Here is a 25625-nt window from a genome sequence, read left to right as displayed (position 1 = left end):
AGCCTTCCATTAGTTTAGCTATTTAGGCCCGTGGAAACCCCTGGACTCCCACTTCTCCCTGGCAGGAAGGGCTGGTGAGCAGGTCCTGTGGGGAGCAGAGGGAGTCTCGCTCCTCAGGACACTTTGGTCTGGGTAGTTCTATCTAAGTAGGTCTCGCCTCTGCTCTAAAGATCCTCCCCAGTGGAAGAGACAGAGAAGCTGATCTTGACAAGCTCTTCAGAGGCTGCCTAGAGACATTCTCCCCCCAATTTCAAAAGCAACGTCTTTGTTTGTCATTGTATGATGACAGCAACTCCTTGGTGCTCTGCTGCTGCTTGTAACCATGAAGGAGAGAAGAGACCGTATTACATCTCTTGCTCCAAGGCTTTTTTCCCCCTAACAACAACATTCATCTTGCACCTGTCAATTGAGAAGCATGCTACAAGCGCATGGAGCAATACAAGAAGAAGGGCGGAAGAGGGGCAGGAGCAGGACTTACCTTGCTGCATCAGGGCTCCCATTCCAAACCAGAAACTGTTGAGGAGAGTGAAGTTGTTCTCGACAATGTCTGACCCGGGGTTGCATGGATGAGCATCATACCATTCGTAAGGGCTGAACCTACATGTGGAAAGAGGGGAGGTCACACTCCTGCAGAGAAGGCAGGCACGGATGGGCAGGAGAGAGATGCCATGGGTCGGGCACCACTTGGGCAATTTGAATCAGGTTCAACCCATTCAGGTTTGAGCAAAAGTGGAATTCAGAAGTTGGCCTTCCCCAACCATCACTGGAGAAACAGCCTATGGCAGTACTGATGTTTTGGTGAAACTGGCTGATACACATAGCAAAAATAACCTTTAGACAGTGAGATGCGGATGAATTGTGAAAGTAGCTTTTATAATGTAATTTTCCTACAGTATGTCTTTCTCCCTTTATTTTGCAAAGTTGCCTGCTCTGGGGAGAGGGACCCCAATCAATTGGGATAAGTCAGCGGAAGGGGCTTTGCATAAACATGTATTGATGTGTATAAAAATAAAATGCTTCATAAGGTCTTTTTATGGCCTGAATGGTATTGGTAGCAATATACATGTGCCTAGTGCCGAAATGCTTACAAACATTTGAAATGATGGACTGTAGCCTGCTTTAAGTTGAATTTCATTCCCAGTGATTGCAAACAGATCCAGGTTGTTTTCTTGGCAACAATTTATACTAAAGAGAGTGTGATTTACAGGTTTTTACAGTGAAAACCAGGATAGAAATTCTACAAACAAGCAAGCTGGGAGCCAAGGAGGAGGAGAGCAGGCCAAGCTAGGGAAGAGAAGCAATACTGGGGCTCCACTTAGGAGAATAAAATGGAAGAAAGGCTGAGCCAAACTTGCCATCCAGATAATTAGTCCACACCAAAAGGAATGCACTCTTGGAAAGTTCAAACATCGGCACGCAACACTTCAGGAACTCAGCATTTGTTCCTGACAAATGCCCCTCCCCACAGCGTCTCCTTAAGTCTCATTCCCCAGGTGTGACTGGTGAAGGGGCACTCTCCTCCCGAGTAGCCTGCTCAGTCTGTGCTGATCACGCCTTCTCTGCACTCTCCTAGCCCTTGGATCAGGAGGGGGTGGTCCTTGCTCCTCGTCTGAGCTGTCTCTCATGTTCATCCTGCCTCCATTCCTCCCTGCCTGCAGGCCTTACTAATTCCCCAAAAAACTTGGCTTGACTGACTCTGCCCTTCCCCGGTTTCCTCCAAGGCCAATGGAGCTGCCCTCTCAATCACTGTCAGTTCTTGTTCTAGCTCATCTTCCCCCACAGTTTCAGACTCCAATGGGGGCATGACAAATGCCTTGCTGAAGTCTAAATATACTATATCCATAGCATTTCACTGGTCACTATGTCACTATGTCAAAGAATGAAATAAAATTATCTTGGCTTGATCTGTTTTTAACAAACCCGTGCTGGCTACTAGATATAGTTTTATTTGTTTCTAGACGTTCACAGATCTGGTTTTGATTATTTTTTCCAGTATCTTCCCAGGTATTGATGTTAGGCTGATTGGTCTGCAGTTTCCTGAGTTTGTTCCCCCCAGTTTTTTTTGTTTTGAAGATGAGAACTCTTTTCCAATCCTTTGGTAGTTCCCTGGTGTTCCAGAAGTTTTGGAAAATATAATGGTTTCTAAGATAACATCTAGCAACTCCTTCAGAACTCTGGGATGTAATCCATCAGGTCCCAGTGATTTATACTCATCAAGATCAGACAGTTGTTCTCTTACCCTTTTATTGCTTATTTTAGTTTTTATTTCTAGTCTGTCTCTTATAGTTTTGTTTTTGGTATATTGGGTAATAGGGTGTGGTGGTTTTTTTTTTTTTTTTTGCATGAAGACTGACACCCAGAATAAGTTAAACAGCTCTGCTTTCTCTCTACTGTCTGTTACTTCCTCGCCACCTTCTCTCTTTAGTGGATGGACTGTTTGCTTGATTTTTTTTCTTGTTATTTATATGTTGAAAGAAACTTTTTAATTATCTTTGACTTTTGTTGCAAGTCTTTGTTCATACTGAGTCTTTGCTTTCCTGACTTCAAATTCTGGTTATCTGCTGATAATCTGCCTTAGTTACGTGACCTTCTTTCCATTTTTGTACTTATCCTTTTGTCTTTCAGTTATATCAGAGAGATCTTTGTGCAACCATGCTGGTTTTTTCTTGGATTTCTTATTTTTTGTTTTCAGTGGTATTGTGTTGGAACTGGGCTTTTATACTCATATTTTTCAGTGTTTCCCTCGCTTCTTGAGTTATTTTCTCCTTTAGGATTTTTATCCATGGAATTTTTCTTAGGCTCTCTCTAAGTTTGTTAAAATCAGCTGTTTTAAAGTTTAAATCACTGGTTGGGTTATGTTCTATTGCTTTTATTTGCATTATATTGAATTGCATCATGACATGGTCACTCTCACCCAGGGTTGAATAACTATCAGTTCTTCTCTATTAGTAGAATTAGGTCCAGCATAGCTTTTCTTCTAGTTCCCTCTTCTACCTTTTGGATGACAAAGTTGTCAGGTAGGTTGGTTAGGAATTTGTTCTATCTCCCAGTTGCTGCATAGTTGGTCTACCGGTTGATATTAGAGTAATTAAATTCACCCATTACTACTGTGGTCTGTTTCCTACCTACATTTGTTAGTTGTTTAGCAAAGTGTTTCTCTATTTCTTATTCTTGGTTGGGTGGCCTGTAGCATAGCTTATTCTTCAATACTCTTATTAGGCCTCTCAAATAATAATAATGCTGGAAATGCTTGGTATGGAAAATGGCAGAGGCAGGAAATCAAGAGCTGCAGCAGAAATGTAGGCTTGTGTTTAAATTTCATGAGTTTTAAAAGTCATGGTTCCATCACTGGATGAGGGATAAAGCCCAACACACGTCGCAGCAGGAGAGGAACAGAGGACCCCTGTGCTTCCCTGCCAAGGCTTCCCAAAACCAACCTTACGTGCCTCCAATTAGAGCAATTAAATGGTAAAATTGTCTGAGTGTAGAGAAAAGACAGAGCTACTAAAAGCCCACTGCCGCTCCCGTGAATTGTGTTTGTGCAAGGGGACCCTGACTGAGAGGGATGATGGCCCAGATCTTGCATTCTTAAAAATCTCCTTTCAGGAGATTTGGCAAAAGGCATCTCTAAAGCTTTCATCACCCCATACTCTTTGCAGTAACCATTTAGCCAATCAACATCTGCCAGAGCAAAGAAGGAGCTGGTCTGTTCCCCGTAGAGCTAATTTTGACAAGCACATTATACAAAATTAGGGTATTAGGCACTAAGCTCAGGTAATCGCCTCCAAATGCTGTAATGGCCCCGGGGAGCCAGCCCAGCGTCATCACCCCCCTCCCCCCCAGCCCCGAGGCAGATGGAGATAATCGTCCCAGCCTCTTCTCTCTAATATCTACCTGGACGGGCTCTGGCTAAACTGACAGAGAGGTGGTCCTCAGCAGGTTTCCCACCTTTCAGTTAGTTCCCATTAACCCATCCCCAGGAAGCGGGAGGGGTGGGAAGCCATTCCCCCACCTGCCATCAGCAAGAGAGGGATGACCATACAGAGTGTGTGACACTTCTCCCTTTTTAACAAATGCAGCAAAGGCAGCCAAGTTGCCCACCGCTAATTCTGTGTGGGGCTGCAGCCGCAAAAGTCTGTTTGGATGATTTGCAACCTAAGACTGTGTCTGTGGCCGCTTAGGGGTGGGTTGCTGCTGGCATTACTGCCAGTTCGGTGCATGTGCAATTTTGCACATGTGCGCCTGATGTGTGCTCTGCGCGCATGCACAGTTGTCCATAAATAGGTCTGTGCATGCACAGAACATTAAAAAATGAAAAAAAAACCTGTGCCGTGCTGACCGGGGAACCGGTTTGGAGATGTGGCAGGCCTGGGTCACTGCCGGTTGTGGCGACCCAGGGCGGCAAACCACTACCGGTTTGGCAGAACTGGTCTGAACTGGTAGGAATCCACCTCTGCTCTGGCTGCTGCCAGAAGTGTAGAATTCCTTTCAATGAAAAAGGATCTTTGTTGGGTGGGGAGGGAGGGAATGAGGATCTCAACATGGGAGGGAGCTTCTCCTTCGCCCACCTCAGTGGGTCAGCATGGCCACTTCCTCACTTTACATACAATACAGTATTAATATACAAACATATGTTTAAAAGATAATGCATGCGTAACTAATAGAATGGAAAATAAAATGAGGAAGAGGGAAGTCAAGATGGTTATGTAAATACAGAATCCGGTTTGCTCAAATGCCATCCCGAAAATACAATACAATACAATACAATAGTAGAGTTGGAAGGGACCTTGGAGGTCTTCTAGTCCAACCCCCTGCCTACGCAGGAAACCCTATACCGTTCCAGACAAATGGCTATCCAACATCTTCTTAAAGACTTCCAGTGTTGGGGCATCAGATTGAAGAGGAAAATATGTAATCACAACAATGGAAAGAGGGAAGGGAGAGAGGAAGGAAAGGGAGGAGGAGGAGAGGAGAAGAGAGGAAAGGAGAGGGAAAGAAGAAAGGGGAAAAGAGGGGAAGAAATGGAGGGGAAGTAAGTGTAGGAGAGAGGGGAGGAAGGGGAAGCAGAGGGGTGGAGTGGGGGAGAGGAAGGGGAAGAAGAAGAGGGAAAGGAGAGAAGGAAAGAAGAAAGTAGAGAAGAAGGGAGGGAAGGAGAAAAGGCAAGGGAAGGAAAAGTAGGGTTGTGGTAAAACAAGATGGATGGATGGGATGGCAGGTAAATCAGTCCTGATTATATATTTAAATCCTTAGATGGAGAAATGAATTGTTATAAATGTTAAAAGATATACACACAATAGTAATAATAAATATGAGAATGTATATTTATGAATGTATGTCTGAAGAATAAAAAAAAACTTTTTTTCAAAAAAAAGGGGAAAGTAAAACCAACCTTGAGGCACCATTGGGATCAAAGGAAAGCCAATTCAAGAAACCTAGGATGCAAATCCCTAAAGATAAAGGGAGCCTGGAAAAACTCAAACCCAACTGATTTTCAAGCTGGGAGCCAGGATTCGGGACCCCAAAAACTGATGCGGTTCCAGGACTGAACTGCACTTACAGGTAGAAATACTTTCTGAAATTGAACCAAATCCGCCTCTTTGCATCTCAGACCACCAGCAGTTTTACATGAGGGTAGAACTGTTTTTATCAAAATCTGCCTCTCTGTTTGTTTGTGTGTGTGTGTGTGTGTGTGTGTGTGTCTGTCTGTCTGTCTGTCTGTCTGTGGGAGGGGAGTATTGCAAGTTTCTGCATGTATATGCTGAGTAGATTCAGAAAACCAGTTTCATGACACAGCCCATCTTTTTAATTGTCTGTTTTTTGGTCCTGATGATGATGGCAAAGGTTTATTTATTTGTTTATCAAACTTATTAACTGCCCGTTTCCCTTACTGGGAGGCTCTGGGCGGAGTACAATTCAATCAATACAATATAAAATAAAAAGCAAATAATTTATGATTATTATTTTTTAAGGTAAAACAACATAAAATTGCAAGAGACGGAGAGATCCAAGGTGGGGAGATCAAAAGTTGTTAATACAGACACCTGGGGTGAGGGGAGATCTCCTGAGGCCAGGGGTGTCCAAACTTGGCAACTTTAAGACTTGTGGACTTCTGAGAGTCCACAAGTCTTAAAGTTGCCAAGTTTGGACACCCCTGCCTGAGGCCATCCAGCCCCATGCTGTGTGGGCCCCTGCATCCCCCACTCAAGGTTACCAAGCCAGGTTTTGACTCCTTATAGCAGGTCAGACGATTGGGGACTTTCTGCACCGCCATCTTGCCTCTTGGCAAGAGGTTTCACCAAGCAGAGGCAGCAGCAGAAAAGGCCGCCTTCCTTGACCCCGCCAGTCAGAAGTCACTGACGGAGGACTCTGTAGCATGCCTTCCCTGGAATGGGACAACTCATCGTGGCTTACTTGCTGCAGGACAATTCATCAATTCAATTTAATTATCTGAAATAATTAAAACTTTACTTTTTAATCATTCACATTTCATTTTGTCCCTCCTTTGGCATCCTTTCTTTAATGATTCTATTCCACCCTTTCTTTGATATTATTGTAACTCTTTTCCTGTGGTGTGTTGGCTGCGGCCAGCCGTCCTGCAGCAAGTTGTCCTAGACCAGGGTGTCAAACTCAAGGCTCAGGGGGGCTTAGATCTGGCACACGGGGCTGCCCTGGAAACAGTGAAGGACCACAGACTGGCCTCTGCCAGCAAAAATGGAGCTCAGGAGGGACCTGTTTTTTGCTGCAATGGCCTCCTGCAGCCCTCTGCCAGCAAAAATGGAGGCTCCATTATGGCCAAAATAGGGCCTCGGACGTTGCCCCCTGGGTTCCATTTTTTCTGGCAGAGGGCTAGCAAAACAAAACAAAAGCAAAACAAAAGGAGAAATGTTTTCCCTTTTGCATTTGAGCATCCAAAAAGGGACAGGAAAGAAGAAAGGGAAAGAGGAAAGAAAAAGAAAGAAGGTTGGGAAGGAAGAAGAAAGAAGAATGAAGAGGGAAGGAAAAAGAAGAAAAGGAAGGAAGGAAGGTTATAATGAGAGGGAAGGAGTGTCCGAGGGAAGCCCTGCTTTAGCACTTGACCACCATAGGTGTCCCCAACACGAGTAACATTGAGCTGGCCACACACACCCTGAGGTCAAACATAACCCTGATGAGACCCTCAATGAAATAGAGTTTGACATCCCTGTCCTAGACCTTCCCTCCCACAATGAGTGGGACAAGCTGATGTAATGGGGCAAAGCCAGTTCCACAAATAACCTGGCCTATGCCGTGTAGGGCTCTGTGACGTGCTCTTTTTTTCATTTTCTAGCAGCTCCTCATGTAATCCTTGTCAAGGTCACATCTTATAGACCACCAGCATTGAAGTGAACCTGATCAGACTGAGGGTGGTGCTACTTATTGAGAAAGGCAGCTGTCACCCACTAAGTCTTGGGGAAGTTCTCATGCCTCTTCCCAACAGCTGGAATGCCAACCCCACATGTAAAAATGGTAGAGAATTTATTGGAGCCACTTAGTCCCAGACCTAGATTGAACAGTTATCGGGGAGAGCCAAAAGGCAAGTTGCATCCAAGCATGGTCAGGGAGTACATGCAAGGGAGAAGGGATCCTGCACCTCCACTAGTAGTGGTGTTGAAGAAGAAGCACAGAAGTTACAGCCCCACCCACATTTGTATCGGGTCTTCCCATAAATCAGGGGTCTCCAAACCTGGCAACTTTTAAGATTTGTGGACTTCAACTCTTAGAATTCTGCTGGCTGAGGGAGTTCCTCCATGCTAGCTGAGGAATTCTGGGAGTTGAAGTTCATAAGTCTTAAAGTTGCAAGGTTTGGAGACACCTGCCATAAATGATTAAGCGCTGAGCAAGGATGCAGGGCAAATTATTTCAATGACAGGCTCTAAGCAAAGCCATCAGCGGCTGAATTGATGGAAATGGATGAAACCACTAGACCAAATCCCTTGTCAGAACATGAACTGTGGTTGCTTCCTTAAAATTAGGGGGGACTTTATGAGATGGTGAGATGGAATTATTAGGCAGAGAGTGGGAGCTAGTAGTGCAGCCCTTCTCTTCTCTCCTAACCATGTAAAATATGAGTGAAACCCCCTTCTAGTGAGGGAGAGAAAGAGAGGGGGAGTCTGATATGGTATAGAGGCCGATCCAGAGGCTCAGCGGAAAGCTCCCACTATGTACCCAAAGTTTATTTTTTGCAAGCTCCTTACCTGGCAATCACAAAAAGCACACAGCTAACTCCCAGGTAAGCAAGGAGGATGTACATCCAAATGTCAGGAGACAATGGGTTCAGGAAGGAGAAGACACTGGGGTTGGTCCCATTGGCCTTTCGGTAGAGAATGCTGATCCCAAGAGTCATGAAGGGCTTGGAGAAGTCGATCACTTTCTCACGAACGTGGGTGATGGTGAGGGGAGCAACTGCCAGGTCAGCTTTCTGCAAAGCAAATCAGCAAGAAGCAGAGGGAGATGAAAGCAGTGGTTAGAGGCAAGCAGGAAAGACTTGGTGGAGCAAAGGAATACGATCTGGGTCAATTTCCCAAAGGTGCTTTTCCAAAAGCCTTTCTTGGTTTTTTCTTTGTAAAAGTTTCACTTAACCAACGAAGCTTTTTGGGTGAGAAATGAAACATTTTCAAAGAAAAAACAAGTCCAGTTGCCTTTTGGAAAAACACTTTTGGCACAACCAAGACCTGCATGATTGAGAATCCCCACGGAGATCTGGGTGTGATTTTACAACTGCATCTCCTTTAGGTAAAATAGCTCAGCTCCTAGTGATGCCGCATCTCTGATGTTTTCTGGCCACAGTATAGAAGTGCTTCCCCCCTCCTTCAAGGATGCTTTTAAACTGCACTGCAGCCCCAGGATTCTGTGGAGATCTCTTGTCCAAGGACTAACCTGTCCTGGCAGTGCTTAGGATCTGATCCTGACTAAGTTAGCCAGGCAGTGACGCCTCTTGAGGTGCCCCTCTTGAGCTTCGCATAAAATATCAAACTGTCTTGGTGAGCAGTTTCTTAAGGGAACAAGAGTCTCTCCTAACAACCACCACAAAGGAATTGGAGAGGGACTACTGTTGGAAGGGTAACATATTAAAGAATATCTGGAACTTTTCTTTATGTTCCTAAGAAGCAAACACATGCAGATTATCCACTTTAGCCTTTAGAGGTAGTCCTTGACTTATGACCACAACTGAACCCAAAATTTCTGTTGCTAAATGAGACATTTTTAAAGTGAATTTTGCCCCATTTTACAACCTTTCTTGCCACAATTGTTAACTGAATTTCTGCAATTGTTAAGTTAGCCACACGGTTGTTAAGTGAATCCGGAGGAGGGTGCAAAAGGGGATTACGTGACATCCCCCACCACAGACACTGCAACCGTCATAAATGTGAGACAGCTGCCAAGCATCTGAATTTTGATCATGTGACCATGGGAATGTTGCAAAGGTCGAAAGTGTGAAAAAAGGTGATAAGTCACTTTTTCCAGTGCCGTTGTAACTTCCAACATTCACCAAATGAGCTGTTGTAAGTTGAGGACTACTACCTGTATTGGATCCAGTTTTTTTGTAAGGCTATTTTTTTTCTTTCATGAGAAGTCCCACTTTTTACCCTTATTCATAGATGCCCCACAATTTGTCATGCTAGAAATAGCAGGACATGTTCACCTGCTAGAGTGACATGGCCACACCTGCAGGGTTGAAGTCTGGCAGTTCCAACCCCCCCCCCCCAAAAAAAATCTCCTCCATTCCCTCAAAGCCTCTGGCTCTGAACACCTGAATTCCTGCTGTTACCTACCATCTTCTGGGAGGGCACCTCACCTGAAATACTGTACCTAATTTGAGCGGATGAGAGAGATAGAGCTCCCTCAGCCTTGGTATAAATAAAATAATGAAATAAACTCAATAGCACCATTTCCTGAGCCGTGGTGGTGCAGTGGTTAGAATACAGTACTGCAGGCTACTTCTGCTCACTGGCGGCTGCCTGCAGTTCAGCAGTTCGAATCTCACCTGGCTGAAGGTTGACTCAGCCTTTCATCCTTCCGAGGAGAGTAAAATGAAGACCCAGACTGTTGGGGAAAATATGCTGATTCTGTAAACTTAGAGAGGGCTGTAAAGCACTATGAAGTGGCATATAAATCTAAGTGTTATTGCTGTTGCTATAAACCTGTAATCAGTCTCCATCTCCTATAGCAGGGAGACTAAACTAGAAAGGTATAAATAAATGCATACAATTTTTTTTTAAAGTTACAAACTTCTTTGCAACTAAGTAGTCAGATGTGGAGGGTATATTATAAAAATATAGAGCGGTTAAAAATGTTATTTTAAAAGCACCTCCAAAACAAAAATATTCAGGCGAACTGGTAGTGGAAATTGGGATTGGGTCGCCAAACCGGTAGGGATGGCAGACTGGCCACGTCCCTGAACCAGTTCCCCAGTCACCCATATCTTTGCCGGCATGTTTTTTAGTCATTTTATAATGTTCTGCGCATGCACAGATGAATTTACAGGCAACTGCGCATGCGCAAGCAATGTGCGGCGGGCGCATAAACATGCGAAGTAAACCGGCAATAACGCCAGCAGCAACCCACCCCTGAGGTGCATGTAAATTGTACTTCCCAATGTGTAGAAAGCTTCAGATGAAAAAAACCTTAATTGTTAATCCTGGTTGATAAATAATAATACTTTAGCATTTCTGAGTTTACATAGTCAAAATGCAGGCTTCTCACAACTCAAAACTTTTCTGTTGTCTTTTTTCATTTCTCTAAATTTTGTAACAGTGTTTATGTGTGCAATCCTTTTTTTTCATTGTGTTTGATGTGATGCAAATATAAAATAAATAACATGGAGAAGATTATATTGGTACTATCAAATATCTCTTCCAACTTTACTTCTCTTGGTCTTTGCAAAGAAGAAAAACCACAACCTAAAGAAATTTTCCCCATGAATATGCTGGATTATGGTACCTTGGATCTATTTTAGATACTCTGATCCCTTTTGCTAGCAGGTCAGAGTCCCCAGGATTGTCTTGCTGGTGAGGGGCACTTGGTGCTCTCTAAGCTTGGTGGTTTTCTTGCAAATGTTTCATTACCCAAAAACTAGGTCAGGGGTGTCCAAACTTGGGAAGCTTAAGACTTGTGGACTTCAACTCCCAGAATTCCCCAGCCAGCCATGCTGGCTGGGGAATCCTGGGAGTTGAAGTCCACAAGTCTTAAAGTTCCCAAGTTTGGACACCCCTGAACTAGGTAAACATCATCTTGGAATGAAAAGTCTGCAAGAAAACAACTAAGCTCAGAGAGCACCAAGGGCCCCACAGTTGTTGTTGCCGCTGCTCCTCCCCTCCCTTCTAGTACTGCCGATGTTACCCAGTTTGGGTAATGAAATGTCTGCATGAAAACACCCAAGCTGCGAGAGCACCAAGGAGCTACAAATATCCCCCTTTATTGGTGTCTTGGTGGCACCCACTAGAATGATGATCACCCGTAAAGCAGCTGAGAAGGAAGGGGCCCTTTCGAATGGAGAAGGTTGGGTTAAGGGTGGAAAGAACACACCTCAACCCGCTGTCAGCAAAGACATCCTTGGCTCCACAATTAATGCATTTGTACAACAGACACTGAACAAATTAAGGAAGACGTCTAAACCCACAGGTGACAATAGTCCCCAAAGCCACAACAGAGCTAGACAGATTTACTTTACTTCATTCATAAACTAATTGTCTGTGTCACTGGAAAACAAGATAAATAATGCATATTTCATTGATTTTACTGAAGACAGCAGGGTGTGGTGAAAGGAATAAGCAGCTGTTAGTTCCAGCAGGTTGAAGCTGGTGATTGGCAAAAGGTGGACGAATTCCATCAGAATTCCCTTCCAGGGGGAAGCACGGTGTGAGCTATTCAACCATACCAATAATGCAGGTATCCCTGAAAAAGGGCTACCATCTGGATTATAGCAGCTCTCAAAGTGCTATGATAGTAATTTTAAGGTAAGATGATGCACACAATGACTTAATTGCCACTTAAGTCTTCTATTTTAAGAGATTTCAGCCCCATAGACCTGATGTAGACCCAGATTGGTATAGCGACTAAGGCATCAGGCTAGAAACTGGGAGACCATGTCCCACCTTGGGCACAAAGCCAGCTGGGTGGCCTTGGCCCAATCCCTTTCTCTCAGCCCCAAAAGAAGGCGGGAAGGACAAACCACTTCCAAAATCCTGTCAAGAAAACTGCAAGGACCAGTTCAGGCAGTCCCAGAGTCAAGACTGATTTGAAGGGACCAAAAAGTAGTAAAGGAACGAATGAGCTGCCTTCTTCAAAGATCTGGGTGGGAGGCATACAAATAGCAGAGCAGAACAGTAGCAAACCTTCCTCCTCAAATGTGTTGAAAAGGGGGATTAATGAGCGGGGAACAAATCCTGCGCATCATTTTTTAGTTACCTCACTGAATTTCTTTTAGGTTTGAGCAGCCTCGTAATCCCTTGTAGCTACAAAGAGCCTGGCAGCATGTAAGAAGCAAGGTGAAGTGGAGCAGAGCTTCTCTTCTCTTGCCTGGAGGGGTTTTATTTTCAGGCACACTTTTAGGCTTTGGGTAACACAAAGGGTTTCGGTTTCTGAGAATGACCATTGTCTTACCTGAAGGGTCCTTTTCAGGGCGCTGCAACGGAGAGTCCAAAGAAGGGTTAAACACAGCCAATCTGCCCAGAACTGAATTGAAAACTTTAAGCCACGCCTCTGGTGCCGACTCTCCTCAGATTTATTCAATGAAGACGTGGAACAGTTGCGCGCTGAAACTTCAACTGGAAGTCTAATATGGAACAAGTCAAAAATAGTCCAACAACAATAACAGAAACAACAAACAATACTGTGACTTCACAAACACCAGCGGAGAATAGACCCCAGGGCGGGGTGGACTCTCCGTTGCAGCGCCCTGAAAAGGACCCTTCAGGTAAGACAATGGTCATTTTCCAGGGCGCTGCTCTGGAGAGTCCAAAGAAGGGACATGCCCAAGCTAACTGTCACTAGGGCGGGAAGGCTCAGCCATCAGGGTCGCTCCGCTGGTATGGATGCCCTGAAGAACACGCCTCCCAAAGGTCCCTTCCGCCGATGCAAAACTGTCCAGTTTGTAATTTCGGACAAATGGAGACAGAGAAGTCCAGGTGGCCGCCTTGCAGATCTCTTCAATCGGTGCCTGTGTAGACCAGGCAGCTGTGGTGGCGGCGCTTCTAGTCGAATGTGCTGTGATATTGCGAGGCACAGGAACGGACTGTAAAACGTGGGCAAGCGCAATGCAGGCTCGCAGCCATCCGCCAATGGTAGATGAAGAGACCTTCTTGCCTTGAGAAGCTGGTTGAAAGGAGACGAATAGAGATTCGGATTTCCGAAAACTGGCCGTGCGCTTGATGTATCTGCGAATAGTCCTGCGCACATCCAGCATGTGCCAGCGCTTTTCCCTCGGGTGCCGAGGATGCGGACAAAAATCCGGAAGGACCACCTCCTGCGCCCGATGAAACCAGGAATTGACCTTCGGAATGAAGGAAGGGTCCAGCCTCAGGATTACTCTGTCGTTACGAATGAGACACAAGTCCTCTCTGACTGACAAGGCAGCCAGTTCCGATATGCGACGAGCAGACGTGATAGTGACCAGAAAAACCGTCTTGAATGTGAGGTGTCTGAGACTGGCCGTCTTAATGGGCTCAAATGGGGGCCCGATGAGGGACCGCAACACTACATTGAGATCCCAAGATGGGTATCTGTGGACCACTGGGGGTCTCAGGTTGGTCGCTCCCCTGAGGAAACTGCGGATGGTCGGATTCCGGCCAAGAGATGCGTAGCCCTCAACTGAGAGGATGGTTGACAGGGCTGCCGCCTGGCGCCTCAGGGTGTTAGGTGCCAGGCCCTTGTCCAAACCTTCCTGCAGGAAGTCCAGGATGACAGGAACCGAAGCCAGGGGGCGCAGACGTACCATGAGCCGTGCACCAGCTGGCGAAGGATTTCCAAGTGGTGTCGTAGATGCGCGTCGTGGACTGCCGTCGTGACGCTTGGATGGTGCCAATCACCTTGTCTGACAACTTGCCTCTGCTTAGGAGATCCCTCTCAAGTGCCAGACGGCCAGCTGCAGCCACTGGGGTTCTGGATGTTGAAGGGCCCCCTGGCTGAGAGAGATGTCCTGTGGAGGAATCCGCCACGGTGGTGTGATCGAAAGACTCACCAAGTCTGCAAACCAGGTTCTCCTGGGCCAGTACGGTGCTACCAGCAGCACCTCCGCCTCCTCTGCTAGGATCTTCCTGATGACTCTGGGAAGAAGAGGTAGCGGGGGAAAAGCGTAAAGCAGACCTTTCGGCCACGGGCCGTGCAGCGCGTTGACTCCTTCCGCCCTCGGGTCGTGGAACCTTGTGAAGAACCGCGGAAGATGCGCGTTGGCCGCGTTGGCGAACAGGTCCACCAGCGGGAGGCCGAACCTCTGGGACAGTTGCTGGAACAGCAGCGGATGTAGACGCCACTCCGAGTGGTCGACTGTGGATCTGCTCAGCCAGTCCGCCTGGGTGTTTCTCGTGCCCGAGATGTGCTCCGCCTGAAGAGAAAGGAGATACCTCTCCGCCCATCGACCCAAGAGCTCCGCCTCCTTCATCAGGGATCTGGAGCGCGTTCCCCCCTGTCGATTGATGTGCGCCTTGGTGGCGACATTGTCTGTCATGATGCGCACGTGGTGGCCCTGAACGGTGCTCTGGAGGCGCTTCAGCGCAAGCCTGACTGCCCTCAGCTCCAGCCAGTTGATGCTGTGAGCGGCTTCGGAAGGGGACCACCTGCCCTGTGCGAGCTGGTTGTGGCAGTGGGCCCCCCAACTGAACAGGCTGGCATCCGTTGTGATGGTGAGCCTGACTGGCTCCTTGAATGGCGACCCCTTTAACAGGGCCGGAGACAACCACCACTTTAGAGAGCGACGTACCTCTGCTGGAACTGGAATCAGTCTTGTTGAGCTGCTTTCGTTTGTTCTTTGATATGGGAGCAGGAGCCACTGAAGGGGACGGGAGTGAAGTCTCGCCCAAGGCACGATTGACAGGCACGAGATCATCTTGCCGAGGAGCTGTGAGAGCTGAACCACCTTGACTAGACGTGACTGCTGCACCTGAACGACCATCTCCCGAAGGCTGGCCACCCTTTCCGGAGACAGGGATACCGTGCACGAGGTGGTGTCGATGACAGCCCCTAGATGCTTCAGTCTGGTCGTGGGGACGAGATGACTTTTTTCCAGGTTGATGGTGAACCCGTGGTCCCGGAGCGCCTGCATGGTGTGTTCTAGATCGCTGACAGCTTGTTGATGCGATGATGACAGAATGAGAACATCGTCTAGGTAACAGTGGAGTCTGACCGGACGTGACCGTAGAAAAGCCGCCACGGCTGCAAGAACCTTTGTGAATATCCTGGGCGCCGATGACAGGCCGAATGGCATTGCCCGGTACTGGTAATGGAGGCCCGCGTAAGAGAACCTCAGGAACTTGCGGTGGGCTTTGCGGATAGGGATGTGGAGGTAGGCCTCTTTGAGGTCTATGGACGTTAGTATATCGCCTGGCCTGATGCACCCCAAGATGGACTGGAGGGACTGCATCTTGAACCTGCGATATGTCACGTGGTGATTGAACCTCTTTAGATCTAATATCCCCCTCCACCCTCCTGAGTTTTTGGGGACCAGAAACAGGATGGAGTAAAACCCTCTTCCTTCCTGGCCTGCTGGGACAGGTTCTATGGCCCTGATCTCCTTGAGGTGCCTTATCTCCTGTTCCATGAGGGATCTTTTGACTAACCCTGAGGGAACTGGACACCGGATAAAGTGGCGGGGAGGGGGGGACCAGAATTCTAAAGTGAGACCCATGCAGACCGTTTGAAGAACCCACTGGTCCGACGTGGTCTGCTCCCATTTGGCGTGGAACAACTGCAACCGCCCGCCTATGGGAGCTGACCTGTGATGGTCATTTATACCTCCTAAAGGGTCGGGAGCCGGAGCCCCCCCGAAATGGCCGCTTGGAGAAGGGCTGCTGGCGACCTCTGTCTCGAAAGGACTGACGGTCCTGAGATCGCTCACCCTGCTGGGGATACGCCCGATGATAGGGGGCGGAGCTGGTGGAGGGCTCATTGTTCCGAAAGGCCTCCCTCCTGTAAGAGCCAGGACCTTTACGATCAGGCTTTTTGGTGACTGATGGCATCACTTTCTTTTTGTCCTTGTTTTCCACAAGGACTGGATCAAGGACCTCACCAAACAGCTTGTCCCCTTTAAAGGGGGCAGTAACAAGCTTCCATTTGGAGCGCATATCCACATTCCAGTGCCTAAGCCACAGGAGGCGTCTGGAAGTAACATTAGACGCTAGGGCACGCGAGGCAAACTTAGCAGCATTCAGAGTGGCATCAGCAGTGTACTCTGTGGCTGCCATGATTTTATTGATATCCTGCCTGACTTTAACGTCCTTGGCAGGTATCTTCCTCAACAACTGCCTCAGCCACAGGAGAGCCGCCCTGGAGAAAAAGGAGGCTGAAGCGGAGGACTTAATGGCCCATGCAGCTGCCTGATGGGTCTTGTGACAAGCAGTTTCGGTTCTCTTGTCCTCAGCCTTGAGCCCCTCCAACAGGTCAGGAGGGAGCACAGAAGAGGAGGTAAGAGCCGCTACAGGGGGATCGATAGGAGGGAGCTTGAGCAGCTCCTCCAGGCTGGCATCCACCGTATATAGCTTCTTGTCATGGCTGCTGGGGGTAGCCATGGTAGCTGGCTGCGCCCACTCCACTGTCTTGAACTAAATTGAGGAACATCTTGGGTACAGGAACTATTTCCTGGACCGAAATGGGTTCCTCAAAGAGATCCCCAGATAGATCATCAGGGTCTACAACCACCTGAGCTGGGGGGGGGGTGGACCCCATGTGAGTTGAGATCTTAGCCTTATCTAAAATGGTTTTGAAATTATCCAAATTAAATAAGCCTGAAAAGGCCGGCTTTTTGGCGGGGCTTGCCTCATCCCCAGAGAATTCAGCTTCCTGCCTAGGAAGAAATTCCTCTTCTTCCTCCCAGTCTGACTCATCGGAGGCCACTGAAGAATGCAGGGACGGAGGTGGAAGGCTAGGAGTCATCTCTCTGGAATCCTCCTGGGGTTGCAAATGGTGGGTCTTGCGAGTGCGCTTGCCACCTTTTGGCATGCCTGCCTCAATGCCCTGGGAAATGGCCCTGTTAATTATTTCCTGCATTTCAGTGGATAGGTTAGGCCCTTGGTCCTCAATGGGGCGAACCCTTTGAGTGGGCCCGGGGATCGGCTGTTGAGGGGCTAAGGGCCCCATTGGAGCTGGTCCCTCCTCCATATCAGAGGGACAGGCAAAGAGATCAGCCTGATCAGCCATGGAATGGCCTGGAGAAGTTGCCATGGCCAAGGAATCCCCTTCCTCTTCACTATCAGAAATGGGGCCTCCCTGGGCTGGAGGAATTTCCCTGGAGGGCTCCCCAGGAGACACCGAAAGGGAAGATTGGGCCTGCTGTTGGGCTTTGGAAACCTGTTTTTCTAAGGCCTTCTGTCGCCTTAATGCATCTTTGTCTAGGCCTGAGCCCTGCTTGGGGCCATGCCTGGAGTAAGGCTTATTCCCTCTAATGGCCTCCCTGGCAGCTTTCCCGGCCTGTCTTACAGGGGCTCTGGAAGAGACACCCTCAGAAGTCTCAGGGGCCTGATCTGCCATGGTAACAATCACTGGTTGGGGCAGTAGGGGGATGGGAAAACCACCACTCACCACCTCCAGAAAGCCCACCGCAGCACGATGCTCCTGAGGAGACAGAGAAACTGCAAGGCCTGAAGTAGCTTGGAATCTTTTAGGCGCGAGCAGAATTCGCTCCCAGCGCCTGCAGGAGAGTAAGGGAGGCGACCCAGCAGGCCACGATCCCACGCCGCTATCACTTGCTTGGATTGGGGCCCAGGTCGCCGGTCACACCGGGCAAGTCTGACTCCACGCGGCTCCTGCAAAGAGCCAGGCACCAGGCAGCTGCGGCAAAAAACTTTTAAAAGTAAAGCTGGAAGATTGCGCAATCCAAAATGGCGGCCAGAACTCACCGGGGCTTTGCGCGCCAATTTTAAAGAGGGAAGAAGCCAAAATGGCTGCCCTGGAAGCCCACGCAGCAATTTGACTTGCTAGAAGCACAAATTGCAACGGAGGGCTTCCAGTGGGAATCGGCCCCCAGTAGGGGTGCCCCAACAGCACTGGTGTCGGCACTCCGACCCACGCGCTTCCCCCAACAGCTGCCTGCGGCTTCTAGGAGCCAGAGCAAAGCCCCGGACTCCAGGAGAGCCGAAAGGGTGAGAAAAACCCAATTAAAAAGGGAAAAAAACAAACTTAAATTTAAACTCACCAGCCTGCTCTAAAAATCCTTAAATATACTGTTTTAAAAAATTATTCTTCCTCTGGAGAGTCCAAGGAATCAATCTTAGAACTGGAGAAAATCTTAAAGCGCGTCTACTGGGCTAGCTGAATTGAAAAAATCTGAGGAGAGTCAGCACCAGAGGCGTGGCTTAAAGTTTCAATTCAGTTCTGGGCAGATTGGCTGTGTTTAACCCCTTCTTTGGACTCTCCAGAGCAGCGCCCTGGAAAAGATGAAAATCACAGGCAAGGCACAGTGGTCAGCCTGAAGCTTTGTTACCATCATGTCAAATTTCCCATCCCAAGCTGCTCCAATATTTGTGCAGAAAAGCATTCTGGTATGAACCGTAACATTATGAGAAGGTGGTGGTGGAACAGATTGGATTAAAAATGGAAACAAATTACCAAAAGGGCCCCTAAGATTTTTTCATTTCTTCTTTAATGCACATACCTTCTTGCTAGGAAGATTGCAAGACAAAAAAACCCAGAAGAAGGAGAAGCAGGGATGAGTAATGATGGTTGTAATCATTCTAATGGTTTAAGCTGCCTTGATTTACACACTGCCTGTCCTTGAGATGCATTAAAAGTCCTATGTTCAAGGGGCAGGAAAGAAGGTTAGCTGAATCAGAGTGACTGAATCTTAATGTTTAAAGAGATGCATGTTCTTGGTACAACAGTACCCAAAACTGGAAGAGGCTGCACTCCTGACGCTCTTCTTAATGGGTTTGTTAAAAACAAGGCATTCGACAAAGTAGACCACAGCCTACTTCTCGGTAAGACAGAACAAGGTGGGATAGACAGCATCATCACCAGATGGATTTGTAACTGGCTGCCAAACTACACTCAATGTGTAGTAACCACATCTACATGAAGGGAATCATGCAGTGGGGTGCCGTCTTAGACCAAGTACTCTTCAACATCTTCATGAATGATATAAATGAGGGGATAAAATAGCAACTCATCAAATTTGCAGATGGCACCAAGGTGGGGGAATTGCCAATACTTCAAAAGATAAACCCAAGAGTCAGAAGGGTCTTGACAGATTTGAGCACTGGGTCCTATCCAAAGTCAAATGCATAGATATAGAATATGTGGTACCTAGCTCAATAGTAGAAATTGTGAGAGAGATACAATACAATAGCAGAGCTGGAAGGGACCTTGGAGGTCTTCTAGTCCAACCCCTTGCCTAGGCAGGAAACCCTAAACCGTTTCAGACAAATGGCTATCCAACATTTTCTTAAAGACTTCCAGTGTTGGGGCATTCACAACGTCTGGAGGCAAGGTCTAAATGTCCTAGTGGATTACCAGTTAAGTATGAGTCAGCAATGTGTTTCAATTGCCAAAAAAGCCAGTGAAGTCCTAGGATACATCAACAGAGGGATAGCATCATGAGAAGTTATAATATAGCTTTATACTGTATTAGTGAGGCCACACTTGGAATACGGCATCCAATTCTGGTTTACCAAAATACAAATAAGGTGCTGAGACCATAGAAAGAGTAAAGAGCAACAAAGATGATAAAGAGCTTGGAGACTAAATCATACAATGAACAACTGGGGGAAATAGTTATGTTTCGTCTAAAGAAGAAAAGGACTAGGGGTGATATGATAATAGTATTCCAATACTTGAGCGATTGCCACAGAGAACGCAGGGTCAGCCTATTCTCCAAAGAACTTGAGGACAAGATAAGAAGTAATGGATGGAAACTTGATTAAAGAAAGATGCAATCCAGAATAAAGAAGGAATTTTCTGAAAGTGAGAACAATTAGTTAAGTGGGACGGCTTGTCTTCAAAAGTGGTGGGTGCTCCATCACTGGAGCTTTCAAGAAGAGATTGGACAGCCACTTGTCCAGAGTAGGTTTCCTGCTCTATTGGATAGAAGACCTACAAGGTCCCATCCAATCCTGTTATTCTATGTTCTAATGAACACTCACACAAACATTCCCATGATTTGACTTGACTTGTTAAAAAGAAAGATAACAGCATTTCATATGTATTTAAATAAATATGAAATGCTGTTATCTTTCTTTTTAACAATCATAGATGCCCACATCTATGATTTAGGTCAGGGGTGTCAAACTCAAGGCCCGCAGGCCAGAACTGGCCCACAAGAAGCTTAAATCTGGCCTGGAAAAATCAAAGGACCAGCCCATAGTGCCTCTGCCAGCCAAAACGGGCCATGAGGGGGCTGCATGTAGCCCCCGCATGACCCATTTTCGACCTTCTCAGCCTCCAGCAGCACTCTGCCGGCCAAAAACAGGCTGTGGGGGGGCCTCCGCATGGCTCGTTTTTGGCCAACAGAGTGCTGCTGGAGACTGGGGAGGCCAAAAATGGGTCACAGTGCTGCAGGAGGACTGGATTGGATTGGATTACAATTATGCGGCCTCAGGTAAGTGGATATCTGGATAGAAAACAAGCAACATCCTGTGTTAATACTACAGTTTAATACCAGATTTTACATACTGTAGGTCCATTTAATCTATAATCAACAATCTATAATTGACAGCCATTTCAATTTACTATCCTGGAAATTTACCTCTGCTGTTAGATTTTGTATTACATGTTATTTATGCTATTGTATTTTTATTATTAGTTGAATACAATAGTATAAATAGCTTTCCTGCCTAGAAAAGCAATTTACTATTAAACAATGGGGTATAAATTTAGAAATAAAAAGTTTAGTGGAGTATGAAGAATAAGTAATAAATGTATGCCAGTAATATCTGGTTTATAAGAGATAGGAAAATGCTTATAGTAAAGAACTGTGGAAAGAAAGAAGGGAAAATTGCATCTTGAGCCTGTGTCAATTGCCCACCATGGTCACACTCACCTCGGCCCTCTGAGGTCAAACACAACCCTGATGCAGCCCTCAATGAATGAATGAATGAATGAATGAATGAATGAATGAATGAATGAATGAAAGAAAGAAAGGGTGGAGGGAGGGAGGGAGGGAGGGAGAGGGAGGAATGGAGGGAGAAGGAGGGAGGGAAGGGAGAAAGAGGGAAGGGAAAGTGGATGGATGGATGCATGCATGCATGCATGCATGCATGGATGGATGGATAGAGGAAGGGAGTGAGGGAGACAAAAAGGAGAAGAAGGAAGGAGCACAAACCCTGACACTAGATATAGCCTCAGAGGATGCTTTGAAACAGCACAGCAATCCAGGGCTGGAAGGAACCTCGGAGGTCATATAGTCCAATCCTCTACTCCAGCAGGAGACCTTATATCATCTTGGTTACTTTGGTGCCTCTTACAGAAAAGAGAAATTTCCATAAATCCACAGGCATTGCCAACCTCTCCCTCCTAGTAAAAAAAAAAACCTAGAGCAAAAACTTCATGCAGTATTAAAAAGAAGAATAGAAAAGGGGGCTGCTGGGTATTGTTTAATGGACGGCTAAATTGGCAAAAATGGACGGCTAAACTGACCATGCCCACCCAGTCACATGACAACCTGGTCACACGCATCAAGCCATGCCCACCAAGCCACACCCACAGAACTGGTAGTAAACATTTTTCAATCTCACCACTGAGGTAGGTGGTCTTGGCATAGCTTCACTCTCCTCTTACCTAGACGCAATTTTTATTCCTCATTCTTGATCTGGCACCCTCAGTCTTCAGCCTAACTTTCCACCATGAGATGGGCAAATGGCCCTGCCATTAACTGCAGGATCTTTGTAAAAAAATGAGAAATTGGCCACTGCAAAAAGCTGGCAGTACTTGCACTTCACTCATCCTGATGTGACTTAACAAGACTGCATCATCTCCCAAGACCATCCAGGTCCTCTGAGAGATGCCAATGATAGTTGGAAGTGAGAGTGCTTCCGTCCACTTCCTGCGGGCAATTTTGCAGCCAGTCTTGATCTGACTGCAGGATCAGCCGTGCACTCAGAATTCCTGGGGTTTTGGGGGAATGCCAGGGGGGCTCCCTGTTCATTCCCAGCCTCAAGGATCAGGGTCATTGTGCATGTTATCTGAACAGTGCTGGTATCAATCCAAAGGCATCGGCAGAAAATATGTGGCTGAAAGGATCGTAATTTACGTTGTGCTATAGAGGTTGTCGGGACTGCCAGCATACGCTTGAGCTTTGCATTTGTTAGCTGCCAGTCTGCCATAAACTACAGGGGGGGGGGAGCTGATCAGGAGAAGGAAGAGCTAACTACTCCTTGTATCAGCAAGGGAGAGGAACTGGATGGGATAAGTTAACTGGGAAAGCTTGGTGCATAAACTTCACTTCTGGCTTTGCTATACTGTAAACCACTTGGCTTTTAGAACAGTATACCTTTCTCCACAAATGGAGTTTAGGGTCTTTCTTGCCTAAAGGACCAAGTCAGGGGAGGTCTGAGTGAGGGCTCTTACAAAATGATGTCCAAGCCGAGTGATGAAACATTGACATGTAGCTGAATCCAAGCCCAGATTTGCTTCTACCTAAAGGACCGAATCTTGCTGCATTAAAGCTAAAACCTACTAACTTCCTCAATATATCCTGAACAATTCTAGGTTGTGGCTATCCTGAACCTCACCCTCCCTCCCCCATTCAATCTGGGGCAACACAGTCTCTTAATTTGGGCTTCTCTATAGAGTTACTGCCTCTTCCCTGGGAAAGCTTCTAGGGTGGGAAGCACTGTGTGCTGCACTGGTTTTCCTCCTTTCTCCAAGGCTGATTACAGCCAGCATGGATGTGAGGAGACATTCAGCCATGTCCTTTACTTTTGGGGGTACCATGGATCCAGTTCTCTCTCCCTCTTCTGTTTACCATCTACATGAAGACATTGGATGAGGTCATTGGTAGTGATACTTGACTTTTTATCTTCACTCCAGGCCTCTGAAGGATGCCTTGAACGTCCTATTCCACTGGTTGGAGGATGTTGGGGCCTGGAAGGCAAGCAACAGATTTCAGTTGAGCCCAACCAAGACCAAGGGAATTTGGGTGTTTAGACCTTCTGCTGGAGATCTTCCATTTTTGATTCTAGGTAGGGTGACACAGTACCAAACAGATCCAATGTGTAATCTGGGAGTTTTCCTGAACTCATGGCTCCTGTTCAAGAGTGTAGTGTCAACTCTGAAGTGAACCTGGTTGAGGCTATCTTGGAGGGTTCAGAGTTGCCACACAACAGAGGGAGAGGGGAAATAGTTAGACAGAGCTTTGTAGCCAAAACAATAACACTTTCCTGTGGGAACCAAGGACATTCACACAGATGGCTGGCAGGGGAGGAGTCAGTAACCAAGCAACCAGCCAGCAAACTGGATTGGACAGCGTGACCAGTGACTTAGGGGAAAGGGGAAACTTCTACTTTTTAATTAGGTGAAAGCCGCAAGAACTTCAGAATCGGCTTTCACCAGTTATGCCAATATGATGTTTCCAATAAACTGCTCTTTGAGGAACTTGCCTGACTCAGAGTTCTTCTTTCTATGGGTACATTACTTGGAACGCTGACACATAGAAGGACCTTTGCACGCTTTTGGTTACTGCATCCGTTCTGCCCATACCTGGACTGGGAAATCTTGCGCCTCATGCTCTTGTAATCTCTTGTCCAGACTACTGAAGAGGAGTTGACATGGAACTACCTTTGATGAGTGTTTGAAAGCTTCAACTCCTGCAGAATGGGATGGTGAGGGCAGTTCTTTTCAGCTTTATGCCAATTCGGTTATATGAGTCTGGGGGCAACCCTATCTGCTGAGCGTCCCTTTCTTGAGAACATTCTTCCAAAGTTGATCAGGATGGCCAATCCAGCTGGCTTTCTGTGAGCTCCTGAAGACTCATCTCTAGGTCTGGCCTGCAGCCCCAGGTGCCTGAAGGAAATGCAGGTGCTAGTTGGTTTTCTTGATTGCTGTGTATTTTAATAACTGTACTGGATCTGATTTTATTTTTTATCACTGTTTGCCACCAAGAGTTCTTACTGAAATGGACAGCTATATACCGTATTTTTCAGAGTATAAGATGCATCTTAGTTTTTGGGGAAGAAAATAAGAAGAAATAAAAATTCTGCCTCTGCCTACCAGCATCCATGGCATTCAGCTGGCTTAGTTAGCTTCCTGACTTGGAACACATGTTAACAAGGTCAGCCAATGAATAGGCATAGCAACTAAGTCAGCCAATGACAGCTATTTAGACTCTGAAACAGTATTTGCCATGTGAGCAACAAGGAGACAGGAAGGAGACAGGCTTAGCTGAGAACTGAAAGTGAAACTGCTTGGGTTTTGCTTGTATTCACTGCTACCTTGGAAAAACTGCTTTTGGTAATGTATTGTATATTATTATTATTATTATTATTATTATTATTATTATTATTATTATTATTATTATTATTATTATTATTATTATTATTATTATTATTATTTTGAATCCTGCTTACTTGTGTGTACTTTCTGAATGTGATTGCTGCTGCAAACTCTGACTAGCCAGGTGAGCTTCAGAACTTATTGCAGACTGATTCAGCACAGCTGATTGGCGGGTGGATGGAATATGCCCCAATCAGCTGTTCCAGGCTGCAGGGTTTTCCACAGACCATCGCTGCCTCCATGCCTCGTGTTTTTGGCCTCTGGTGGGGGTGGCTACATTCGGTGTATAAGACGCACCCAAATTTTCACCCTCTTTTTTGGGGGAAAAAGGTGTGTCTTATACTCTGAAAAATACGGCAATTTAATTAAACCAACCAAGCAGACAAGACTCTGGGTTAAATCCCATCAGACGTGGCTTTCTGAAGCTTTGTGTGCTCTCTTCTGTATGCTTGCAATGTGGCATCTGATTTCTCTTTTCCATATATATCGCTCAATTTCCCTTCTGTTTTGATTCCTCAGCCCTACCAGTGGAGAAGCCCCAGTCCAGATCTAAGGCTAAAAGGGAGCCATTTCCTGTCTGGGGCAGAACACAAGCTAAAGTCCCATATCTCCCTGCAGGAGGTAGCCTGAAGCCCCTCCTGCTGGATCTCCTCCTGACCCAGAATGCTAGGGGTCCTGAGGACGGCCTCACTCCCTGCCCCACTCCCAGCCCGATGTTGCCTGGGGTCCTCCATTACATGTCCCTGATGGTCCTTAAAACACCCAGAAGCTCCCCTGCAGCTACAGCGACGTGAGGGTGACTGAAGCCCTCTGGGGAAGGCAGAATCTGCTCCTCTGCCCTTGCTCTGCCATTCATGCTCCTCTTAAAATGGCACTCAGAGGGTAATTATGCCATTAATTACATTGTGCTCCTCTGCAGGCTCAGTCTGAGGAGGAGAGCTATGCCCTGAATTTGCATGAAAAACACAGAACGGGAT

At 46.7% G+C, this 25625-nt stretch overlaps 1 protein-coding gene across 2 annotated transcripts in view; it reads right to left on the bottom strand.

Annotated features, from left to right (window-relative positions):
- Positions 1-25625, bottom strand: part of GRIK3 (glutamate ionotropic receptor kainate type subunit 3) — a 301429-nt gene that overhangs the window by 23671 nt on the left and 252133 nt on the right. For both annotated transcript variants that reach the window (XM_081961775.1, XM_081961776.1), the window contains exons 11-12: positions 8214-8437; positions 479-597 (exon numbers count right to left, since the gene is read on the bottom strand). In XM_081961775.1, the coding sequence (XP_081817901.1) occupies positions 479-597; positions 8214-8437 (343 nt within the window). The remainder of the gene's footprint in view (positions 1-478; positions 598-8213; positions 8438-25625) is intronic.

The sequence above is a fragment of the Natrix helvetica genome (assembly GCF_964273705.1).
Source record: "Natrix helvetica genome assembly, chromosome: 9".
In the NCBI taxonomy this organism is placed as follows: Eukaryota; Metazoa; Chordata; class Lepidosauria; order Squamata; family Natricidae; genus Natrix; species Natrix helvetica.
The sequence above is the reverse complement of the archived record's forward strand: the minus strand, read 5'-3'. Positions and strand labels throughout refer to the sequence as shown.